General features: G+C 34.4%; 1 protein-coding gene across 1 annotated transcript; it reads right to left on the bottom strand.

Annotated features, from left to right (window-relative positions):
- Positions 1–11301: 11301 nt before the first annotated feature.
- Positions 11302–12117, bottom strand: LOC108783589 (uncharacterized). The gene is made up of 2 exons (XM_018552189.1): positions 11716–12117; positions 11302–11631 (listed from the first exon to the last, which is right to left on the bottom strand). Exons 1-2 carry the CDS (start codon positions 12095–12097, stop codon positions 11432–11434), a joined length of 582 nt encoding a protein of 193 aa, XP_018407691.1. The 5' UTR covers positions 12098–12117; the 3' UTR covers positions 11302–11431.
- Positions 12118–12771: the final 654 nt, after the last annotated feature.

Genomic DNA, 12771 nt, shown 5'->3' with positions numbered 1-12771 from the left:
CCTTGTCAGTGCTGTGCTATAACCTATATTTTATGATAAATGGATTTAATACACGTTTTATACGTATTATACATTTTATACGTAGGAAATGTAGGAAACCTCTTGCAGCGCTAAATTTCCCAACCCTGGTTGCAATCAGTGTGCCGCATTTTGATTCGCTGACTATCAGCCAATCATGACATTCATTCATTGGTACTAAAAATGGCTGACTAAGGACCTCTTTCACCTCGTCTGTCGTCAAAACAAAATGATAAATGCAATTGGTCAATTCCAATGGACTAATCGTCGATTAAGTTAATCGGCGTTGGTGAAAGAGGCCCTACCATAGAGATAGTAGTACTAGAGTACGCATTGTAGGAGTGGGGGTAATCCTATCTAGAAAAGGACGCACTCATTTGGGCCTTATCGTTCTCTCTCGTTTCGCGCATGCGTATAGCCATATATTCTGAGAGAGGGGATCGAAAGAAAGAACGAGTCGAACGAGAAAAGTTTCATCATTACATAACCGGACAAGCCTGATTAAGCCTGATCACTTTGGAATCAAACAAAGAATTGAGTTTGATAAGGTTAAGGGCTCTCGATGAATAATATCAATAAATATTAATGATCAAAATCTATTATTTATACCTCTATAATTCCAGTTATGCGAGCATATTGGCCAGCACCACCAGATTGTTTCTTATAAAGATAGTCAAATTCACATGGTTTAGTTAAGTCTCGCGGAAAGAAACTTTTGGCTTTCCAAGCATGACCGGACAAGCCTGATCTCTTTGTAATCAAACAAAGAAGTGACTTTGATAAGGTTAAAGGTTTCCCAGTGCCAAGGGTTGCTCTTTCAATTCCTAATTCTTTCTTTCGATCCCCTCTCTCAGAGTATACGGCTATACGCATGCGCGAAACGAGAGAGAACGAAACTGTTCCAAATGAGTGCGTCCTTTTCTAGATAGAATTACCCCCACTCCTCAAATTTCTGACAATGCGTACTCTAGTACTACTATCTCTATGCCCTAACCACAGTATATACAGTAGCGCAACTCCCGATTTTGTCACACAAAATGGAGTGCGCATGCGCGAAATAAGCAAGATGCCCAGTCGCGCCACCCAAACTTCTTTCTCACTTCTTCTTATCCGTTCTCTGTCAGGACCATTTAAATGGTTCCGTTTAAAGATCCTGTGATTAGGTGTGTGCTAGTGTGTGCTTAGAAAGCTGAAATTTGAAGGAAATTAGTATAATTGCCGTCTATTTGAGTTGTGTTAGTTTGAGAAACTCCGAAGCTAGTTTGTGACCGAAAAGTTTGTGGAAATAATATAGTGAAAAAGTGGAAAAAATTAAGTGAAACGGGGAACGATTACTAAGAGAATAGTTAATCTATACAACCATTGCATAAAAATTATTATCTTATTTAATTTAAAAAAAGTTATTAAATATTGTTTATAAATGTAATAATTACAGTAATTATTTTCTTAAACGTATAACATTAAATTATACTTTTTGTTGTTTATATTAATATCTTAAACCTGCCATATATGATGTTTGTTTTCCTGCCGGATTGCTTACGTCTCAGTTAGAAAATCTACGTTCCGTATGACGCAATTCTAATAATTTACAAAAACGCAAGCAATCTAACAGGAAAAAACGCATTGTATATATGTCGCAGACTTTAATTAAAATATTTTTACAGTATAATATTTATATTATGAGGCATTCCATTCCAGATCGGACGGACTTCTGAGTCGAGGTCTCAGATTTTTTTCAAATTTTACAGTATTAATCTATACTATGATAGGAGCCCAAAATAATTTTTTCAGATTTTTAAAGCCACTTTTCGAATTTTGGTGGTGTTTTGAAAAAAAATATTTTTTTAAATTGTATTTTTTAAAATTATTTTTTGTGCTGCTAATTATTAACCAAAAAATCTGAAAAAATTCATATAAGTTCTTCATTCGAGATTAGTTTTAAGATAAAATTTTGAAAAAAAAATCACGTCTAAAATCAAAAAAATAAATAATTTTTTTCCCAAAAAATTGATTTTTTTACAATTTGCCCAACAGCTAAAATTTTAAAAAAATTCACACATATTTTTGGAACCCTTAGACATATTCTCAGAAAATATGAAATTGGACTGCGCTAAATTCCCTAACTAATTTAATTTTTAATATAATTTAATTTTTAATTTTTAATTTCATTTAATTTTTTCTCTGGCCAAAATTTTTCTAAAATTTTTACTATACATCTTAAATAGGCTAATGAGAGTAAAATCGCTGTTAGTAATGCGAAATTATAAAAAAAATATATTTATTAACAATTAAAAAATATCATATATAAAACTACTATACGTTTCGGCTTACATCCGAGCCATCTTCAGTAGTAAATTCGCGAAAGAGCCATGGATAAGTAGGAAAGTGGTCACTCTCACCGTCAAACAATCAAATCCACATGGTTGGTAGGTCATGTACAATCGACTAGACGTAAATCGACAAATCCATGATTACAAGGTCAAATAGTATTACAAGAATAATTGACCATCATCAAATAAACAACAAATTAATATAAAAAATAGTCAAGCGATAAAAATCCAATGATAACATCGTGATGGTCAAGATTTAAATGTGATGTTTTTAATTTCATTTAATTTTTTCTCTGGCCAAAATTTTTCTAAAATTTTTACTATACGTTAAATAACTTTCTTTTTATGTTTTCTTGAAATAAAAATAATCATCAACATTTTTTCCTGAAAAATTAATTTTTCATTTAACATTTTTCATTTAAAATTGGTGGCAGCGGTGGGATAATCTGGTGAAATATCACCGAAGAATCGAAGGGAAATCCAAGAGAACCTGACGATCTTAGCCGCTAGAGGAAACGAGACAAGACCCGTGCAAACCGCGCAGTGGTAACGGGCCGGAGAAATAAAGAAATCTCCGATTACGATCTCTCAGCCAAGAGAAGAGACGTAAAAATATAACGAGCATACGTTATAACATGAGGTAATAAAAAGCTCAGTAAAAAGTGAGTAATCAAGTGAGTGACAACACCACGCAGAGGTCGACGCCCGGAGCTACCACGGTACCGAGGAAGGCTGCCAGGACCCGAGGCGTACGAAGACCAGCCACCCAACGACTTCGCATCGAGACTGTGTCAACAGAGGAGACAACACGACATCGACAGCTGACACGGACTGCCGACTCCGCAGAACTTCACATCCGAACAGCTGAGCGAGCCAAGCAGCGCAACAATGACGCGAGCGTTTCTCCTAATGTAAGTCGAATTCATGTAAAACGATACGACTGTGTATGTCTGACGCAAAAGACACACAGGAAACCGATTCGCGTAATCTTAGATTACCAATAAACACCGCCGAGCGAGCGAATAACGAACCGCCGTTAAATACAAATAATAACGCGCGCGATAATATAATCAGTAATTTAAATCAGTCGGTCGAAAACGACGTAGACTTACCCCCTAACGTGATAATAAATCGCGAATATCAGTTAGATTTAAACGGTTTTAACTCAATAAAACAAGACGCTACAAAACGCGATAAAAATATAACTGAAACAGACGAGACTACTCAAAACAGCCGACATGACGACGCGTACTCCACCCAGGGACAATACCCCTGAACGTTCACCAACAACAGGCGAAGATAACGCCCAAAATTTAATCAGCCCGCAAGATCTCGGTACTCCCGAAAATAGACGTGCTAGGAAAAGAGTCACTTTCCAGTCCGATGGCGATACCTGGAACGATGACGCCGGAGGTAGCCCTTTAGGCCACGCAAGCTTAAACGTAACGGAGATAGAACGTCTCCGAGAAACCACGAGCAGAACGCGAGTAACAAATAGATAGGACGAAGTCCTAGATCGTTTGATAGCAGCAATTGCCGGTTTACAAGATAGAATGGACCGAGTGGAATTTACTGACCGCGAACGAGAAAATGTTCGACAACCTGACAACGGGCAGGGATCACTAAACATATTCTACGGGCGAACACCAAATGACGTAAGAGAATTAACAGATCGACCAACGGGATATTTACGTTTAAAAGACACACGAAGTATAATACCCGTAATCGACGGATCTCAACGGGACAAGACGCAAGAATTCATAAGCGCTAGTACCTATGCTATGGAAAAAATTAATTATCCAGAACGATCTGCTTTACTAGAAGAAATATTAACTACTAAACTAAAAGGAAAACTCCTGCTGGAATTCCAAACAAGAAACGTCCGCGATTTCGAGCAACTGCGACGGGAAATCGAGAACAACTACTTAGGGAAACGTGGAACCTCATATCTACAATTAAAATTCAATACTTTAAAACAGAAATCGGGAGAGAATGCACACACGTACGGTCAACGCGTGGACCAACTAGCTATGAAATTATACGAAACGCTAATAGAAAAATGAACTTATACAAGCGAGCAAAAGCGAGCAATTCTCGACACAATTCAAGACCAAGCTTTATTAAATTTTGAACTAGGACTGCGCGAAGATATTAAAACGATAGTCCGATCGCAAAGATATACGAATCTGCAGGAGGCAATTAACGCCGCAAGCGCGGAAGAAAGAGTCAAAGGACCTTCCTCACGAACGCCATTTTACGACCGAAATAAAGACAGGCCAAATCAACATGAAAAAATAAAATGCGATAAATGCGGAAAGATAGGCCACATCGGTCAAAACTGTCGGACGAGCCGCTACGCGAACAAATTTTCCTTGCCTCGAGCTGAAAAGCCAGCAGGAATTAACACCGTCGAGAAATTTTGCACATACTGCAAAAAGGCGGGACATAATCGCGAAGAGAGCTGGACACTTAACGGGCGACCCGACAAAAATACCACGCGCGAAACGTGAAACGGATAGCAAAACAAAGCGAATAAACTCCGCCATAAAAGTAAGAAATCAAAGAAAGAGCAACAAAAATAGCGATAGCGAGGAAGCATCGTCTGATAGCAGCGAAAACGAAGATGAAGATAATACAAACGCGAAATCACCACGCACCATCGCCGGTTATCGCATTATTCATATAAAACGAGCACACTTAAAAAATACGTGTTTAAATTTAATTAGTCTACCTGCTCGAGAAGCCGAAAAGGGAAAAATAAGCTTTCTATACGATACAGGAGCAACTATATCAATAATAAAATTAAAAGCGCTACGAGATGAAACCGTCGTTCATGAAGATAAAATCAAATTGATCGGAATCAGTGGACATTCCATCGAAGCGATAGGAACGATAAATCTAACAATATATCTAAATAACGGTAAAATTAAACACCCGGTATACGTTAGAGACGATGTAGCAATAGAATACGAAGGAATCTTAGGAGCCGACTTTATTAAACGACACATTACTGGATGCGATTACAAAAAAATGCAAATTCGTATCAGAGATACCAAATTCAGACTTCACCTCTACAAGCAAATAAAGCAAGGACCACAAAGCGCTAACTATTAATCAAGTTATCGTAGATCGAAATATAGCCGGCGTAACACAAGCTAAAGAAACCGCGCCAGGGATTTTTATCGGAACTGTCATGCCGAACCCCGTGAACACATGTGCCCCGTGAGCAGTATAAACACTACGGAGGACGAAATAAATGTACAAATACAGAACATTAACCACGCGACAAAGAAAGGTAAAATTAAACCTCTGCGGGAAGAAAAAATCAAGAATCTCATACGAGACACCCATTCAAACCAAGAAGAAAAAAAAACATTATTAAACATACGCAAAAAATTTAGCGACGGAGAACGGACCATTGACTCATACGACAAGGATAGCGCAAGAAATAACAACGCGAGCCGACACCGCGAACGTAAACAGGCGACCGCATCGTCTCCCCGAGAGACACCGAAGAGAAGTAAATAAACAAATTCAAGAAATGTCGCGAAAGGAAGTGACGGAAAACGGAAATTTATCAGATCCGAGCAAATTAAAAGCCGCGAGTACACTTCCATTACCGAAGCGAGTAAAAAATTTTTCTAAAACCGCTAAGTCTTTAACTAAGTTAGCGAAAAAGGACGTAAAATTCGTGAGGACCACCGAACAGCAAGCAGCGTTCGAAACCTTGAAAAATAAATTAACAACCGCATCAGTACTAAGCTATCCGAATTTCGAGCAAGAATTTATTATCACGACGGACGCATCACATTACGATATTGGAGCCGTGCAGTCTAGAGGTACGGTAGGTCAGGATCGTCCGATCGCGTATGCTAGCCGCGTATTATCGCGAATGGAACAGAATTATAATACAACAAAGAAAGCCTTAAATTATATATAGAAAATTAAAATAATATTAAAATTAAAAAAGCCATATAAATAAAAAACGATTATAAAATAATTGTGATCCGGGAAACATATGTATAATAAAATTTAAAGAAATTCGTAGCCTCATTTCCTTTTCCCAAAGGGGAAGGGATGTCACGAAATCAAATAAGTATTACTTACGAAAAATTTACTGACACACACGTAAATCGCTTAAAAGTATATATAGAAAATTAAGAATAAAAATAATAAAATAATTCAACATGCGAAATAGAAATATATTTAGGAAACACCGAATATAATACAAATTGTAAAGTAGAAAAAACGATAATAAATAATACCCTATGGATACCGTTAAATAATCCACACTCTTGGTTATATACGACTGCGAAAACAGAAGAAATTTATATACAATGTAAAGACCACTGAAAAATAAAAAGAATGATTGAAAATACGGGTAAAATAACAGTAAGAAACGAATGTAAAGTAATCACACCTGACGCAACGTTACAGTCACCAAAGATGACACATGAGACGGTAATAGAGTCATTCTTACTAGAATATAATATATCCATAATAGAAGATAAAACAAATCTTAAAGTAAATTCAAATATAGATGAACAATTGAAACTAAAATACATTACTGAAAATCATTCAAAACTAGATGATCTCAAAATAAAATTAAAAGAAGAAAAAAATGAACTTGATAAAAACGAAAATATAAATTTTCAATTAGAACACTTTATTTACCCAATGGCAACAAGCGGATTTTCTGTACTACTAGTAATAATAATAGCAATAGCAATAGCATACATTATACGAAAGAAAAAACGGAGCAAATCAGAAAATAAATCATACGAAAGAAACGAGGAATTAGAAATGGAAAATGTAATATAATACCATATTCTAAAATGTTTAATTACTAAAAGTATGTTTCATATACTGTTTATTATAATAGTTGGAAACTTTTTCTTCGAATCAATTACATCATTAAAATGGTATTTCCAATTATATTTCAAAAAAATTAGACAAGAGGATAAAAATGTTAAATGAAAAATTAATTTTTCAGGAAAAAATGTTGATGATTATTTTTATTTCAAGAAAACATAAAAAGAAAGTTATTTGATGTATAGTAAAAATTTTAGAAAAATTTTGGCCAGAGAAAAAATTAAATGAAATTAAAAATTAAAAATTAAATTATATTAAAAATTAAATTAGTTAGGGAATTTAGCGCAGTCCAATTTCATATTTTCTGAGAATATGTCTAAGGGTTCCAAAAATATGTGTGAATTTTTTTAAAATTTTAGCTGTTGGGCAAATTGTAAAAAAATCAATTTTTTGGGAAAAAAATTATTTATTTTTTTGATTTTAGACGTGATTTTTTTTTCAAAATTTTATCTTAAAACTAATCTCGAATGAAGAACTTATATGAATTTTTTCAGATTTTTTGGTTAATAATTAGCAGCACAAAAAATAATTTTAAAAAATACAATTTAAAAAAATATTTTTTTTCAAAACACCACCAAAATTCGAAAAGTGGCTTTAAAAATCTGAAAAAATTATTTTGGGCTCCTATCATAGTATAGATTAATACTGTAAAATTTGAAAAAAATCTGAGACCTCGACCCAGAAGTCCGTCCGATCTGGTATGGAATGCCTCTTATACAATATTTACATAAGCTTATATTTTCTTATCTTTTTATTTTACAATGCATTACAATTATGGTCTATTTTTTAAAGTTTTTATTACATTTAGATTAATTTGATGTAGTACATACAAATCAGAGTCCTATGGCGAATTCGACATATTGCACTAGTGCGCACCAGTGCGCACTGAGTGCGAACTTTTTTGGTGCCACGCATTCGGAATGTGCGCACCGTATCAGTACGCTTAGACTGTCGTATTCGGTAAATGAAAGCTGACCTAGTGTAGTGCTGAATTTGTATTCGGACCAACCGAATGAACCGAACGTGCAAGAAATATTGCACTGACATTTTTATCAGTGCAGTTTGGTGTTCGGACAAATAAAACTAGTTAGGCAGCAAAAAATTACAAAATGGATAAAGAAAGACTATTATTTATTATAGATAAATTATTAGAAACAAGTAGTGGTAGTAGTGATGATGAAAATATGTTACGTTTAATAAAAGAAGAAAGGCCGAAAATTAATTAAAAATAAAAATATTAAATTATTATTATTATTTTATTATTATTGATTATTATTATTAATTAAAAATTAAATTATTAATTAAATTATTAATTAGTGTAGTTTTGCACTCGCACCGTATCAGGGCAGCATCGTGTCAGAGCAGCACCGTGTCAGGGCAGTACCGTGTCAGGGCAGCACTAGAATCGTGTTAGTGCATATGTATCGAATGTGCTACTAGATATCAGAGAAGCGCAACCGATGTTCGGCGTCCTGATTAGCTGACTGTCAGCAGTGTCAGCCAATCATGACATTCATTCAGTGGTATTAAAAATGGCTGACTAATAGACGATTGGTGGATTTCATATTTCGTCTGCAAACGACGCCATTTTTAGTAATTTTAACTTTTCTTAGTAATTTTGCGATACTGACTCAAGCCGGTTGCGCTTCTCTGATATCTAGGACTCTAATTTCCATTTGGTTTATATTTTGTTATTGTCAATCTGTTTATATATATATTTATTATTTCAATATCTTAATTATTATTTTTATGTACTTGACATTGTAATATGACGAAACTGTATCTGTTAAGCCTTGTGTCCACGATACTAGAAATCGGTCCAAGATCTCGGATGAAGGAAAAATTGACCAATTACATTGGTCATGTGATCAAATGGTTCAAATGCGATTTGTTAATTCTTTCTTCATCCGAGATCTTGGACCGATTTCTAACATCGTGGACACAAGACTTTACAATGAAATGATTTCACTCTCTCTGCGACACTGTACAATATAAGTCATATTTATCATACATCGGCAACACATGTAAGTTAAAATTACTTGTTTTACACAAAAATATTCTGTTTTACACATAATCAACTAACTACACATTACAAAATTTGTAGGACCGTTAGAATTCAAACAATGATTTAAATAAATGATTGACCTAATGACGGTTAAGCAAGATTAAGGTTGCTACAGTAATGTGTGAATTTTATTTATCACGTATGTAGTTTTCTTTAATCGCGCTTGACCGTCATTCGGCCTTTATTTAATCATTGTTTGAATACTAACGGTCCTACAAATATTGTAATTTTAGAATCAACGTGCCTGAAAAAATACGTTATTAATTACTTAAAATAACGGAAGCATTGTGAAGAATATCACCACGTCGATCAGCCTATAGAGGTCTATAGTTACGCTTGCTTTTCTCGCAAGTGCTAAGATACACAAGTATCCGTTTATATAGAACTTCTTTAATATCTCCCCCAGGCGTCTAAGGTAGGTTTCCATTACAATACCTTACTGATGAGTCTAATAGTGGAAACTGGGACGAAACGCCAACTTGTGATATTCTTCGCAATCTTATTTTTCATAAAATTTGATTTATTATTAATTTAATTTACATTAATTAATAACAAATCGTTAAATTTTAATATATGTCTTTCAACATATTATTAAGATCCAATAAAATGCTGTAAAGCATCAAATATTAGTTAGATTGCGTGTCAATTTAACTAGTGATATTACTACGGTAGTTGTTTAGAAGTTGCGTTTGTAAAAAGTCTGAAAATATTTCGGCGCGCGATTAAAGGAAACTACATACGTGGTAAATAAAATTCACACATTACTGTAGCAACCTAAATCTTGCTTGACCGTCATTAGGCCTTTATTTAAATCATTGTTTAACTACACATTTTTATTCGTATAGTAAATCGACTAATTTAATGGATCGCCTTTTTTATTTTTTAAATTTCTATGTGATCAAATCTTAATTGTTATGTGAGTGTTAAGCGGGGAGCACAGACTTTTGCATAACGCACAAAGCATATGCATAAGGAATTTTATTGGCCCATTTTTTTTATGCATGAGTCAATGGACCAATCAAATTCATTACGTATATGGTTTATGCGTTTATGCAAAAGTGTGTGTTTCTAGCCTTAGGGTTGATTTATACTTGCCGTAATCTGTTAACTTATGCCGTAATCTGTAAAAATTGACCAATCACAGTCGAATGAGAGGGGAATAATCGATTATAATTGGTCAATTTTTACAAATTACGGCATAAGTTAACAGATTACGGCCAGTATAATCCAACCCTTACATATACATTTTTTACTTCTATTATATTTTTGTGTTATTGATCCATGTCTTTTTTATAATAACGAACCGAATTATTTTTAGTAAATTTACCACTTTAATGAACAAGATTTGACTACTTGATGGACATTACTAATTTAACTATATACTATTTTAAGAACAAAGCGTTTGCGTTATATCTAAAATTTGTCTAGCTTTATCAACATTGGGCGCATTCAGCAGAAAAGAGCGCTACTAGAGCGCTCAAAGTTGTTGATGTATTCTTCTAGATCATCCAATCAGAATTTTAAATCTGGAAGAATATACCAATAACAGCGAGCGCTCTAGTAGCGCTCTTTTCTGCTGAATGCGCCCATTGAAAAGGACCTTAATCATAAATATGTACTTATTGTTTTTTAATAATCGAATACACATCAATATCCAGTGTCGGCTCTTATTGGCCTGGTTTACATCGTGCACTTGATACGCGTACTAACTGGTTACTTTCTATTAAATTATCTTAATTTCAACGATATATGTAAATGTATACACAATAAACGTATTTAGTTAAACATTTTGATGCGTATTGTATCAATTTTATACATCATTCTTTAAATACATTGCTGAAATTAAGATAATTTAATAGAAAGTAACTAGTTAGTACGCGTATCAAGTGCACGATGTAAACCAGGCCATTGGCATTTCTTACTTTGTATTTTGATTCAATTATTATATTAAAATAAAACCATTGCATAAACATTTTTTCAGAAATAGTGCTACGCAGTCGAAAATATTGTGTTCTGTATAAATTTGAAAGGATGCGTGGAACGAAGACCTAAGTTTATTTTGAGTTGGTCCCCAAGTGAGTCGATTGTTACATATTTTAGGGGACGCAAAATCGACTTAGATCCTTATATAACTCCTTACAACTCTTCACAGCTTTTTCATATTCCTAATCATTAGGCGGTGTTCTTCTTCAGTAGCTTTCTTGCAGCTGTCTTTTGCAGTTGTCTCTATTAATTCTCTTACTACTTTTTTGTATCGCTTATACAGATCATTTGAAATACCTGGGATATCCATACAGGCTAATAATTTTTTTAATCCAGTGTAACCAACGCCACTGTGTATAGCACCTACAAAAAAAGCATTATAATTATATAGTATATATTATAATTGTATTATCATCATTGAATAATATTATTGAATTTAAAACTTACCCAATACAAGTGATAAGTTGCTTTCTGCATACTTGTGGCCATTATACATTTCAGTCTTCCCTGTGCTAACTATAGTTTGTATCTTACATTCTTCGCAAGCAATTGTTAGAATTGAGTGAAGGCCTAAACGTCTTTCAGTTACTATATTTTGTAAACTGAGAACCCTCGTGCATTTGCAACATTTCAAATTTTTTGCAAGCACTTGCATATCAACGAAACGATAACCCGTACAAATATTGTCGTTTTCGACGGCTTGTGTCATGCACATTTTTTCAGCTTTCACTTTTCTAGCTGTAAGTAAAATTTTTGCACGTGTTAACTCACTGTCTAATTTTTTTTTTTTCACGAATCTGCCATTCGATTTGCGACTTTGATGAGACATTGTGTACGCGTTGGTCGTCCTCTAACCTCACTAACGCACGTCTCCTGACGCTACGTAGCTCCTGTTATAGTTGTCAGTCTAGTCTCTCTTTCACTCCTATCCGCAACGTTGACAGTCTTCGCTTTTCTCAACGCAGCTAGTGTACGACTCAGTGTTGCCAACTTAGCTATTTTCTGGCTAGATCTAGTTATTTTTTTTTCGATCTAGTTCGCAAATATTGACTTTTGCTATTCGCTATTTTTCTGGATATTTCTGGATATGCACATGCTTTATGCGTAAGGGTCTGCGCACAATAGGAGAAATATTAGGAACAGATATTAAATGTAAGAATTTTAACCTATCAGAACTGTGTACTGTGGAATGTGCGCTTTCTAACAGGTTAAAATTATTATATTTAATATCTGTTCCTAATATTTTTCCTATTGTGCGTAGACCCTTATGCAAAAGTCTGTGCTCCCCGCTTAAAGCGGGGAGCACAGACTTTTGCATAACGCATAAACCATATACATACAGAATTTGATTGGTCCATTGACTCATGCATAAGAAAATGGACCAATGAAATTCCTTATGCACATGCTTTATGCATTATGCAAAAGTGCGTATTGGGTCTCTAACCCTACGATACATTTGATCACATTTGATCAATGACGCAATATCCGGTCGTATCGTATTAC

This window comes from Cyphomyrmex costatus, unplaced genomic scaffold (assembly GCF_001594065.2).
Source record: "Cyphomyrmex costatus isolate MS0001 unplaced genomic scaffold, Ccosl1.0 scaffold155, whole genome shotgun sequence".
Classification (NCBI taxonomy): domain Eukaryota; kingdom Metazoa; phylum Arthropoda; class Insecta; order Hymenoptera; family Formicidae; genus Cyphomyrmex; species Cyphomyrmex costatus.
Note: the sequence above shows the minus strand (reverse complement) of the source record. Positions and strands in the feature narration are given on the sequence as shown.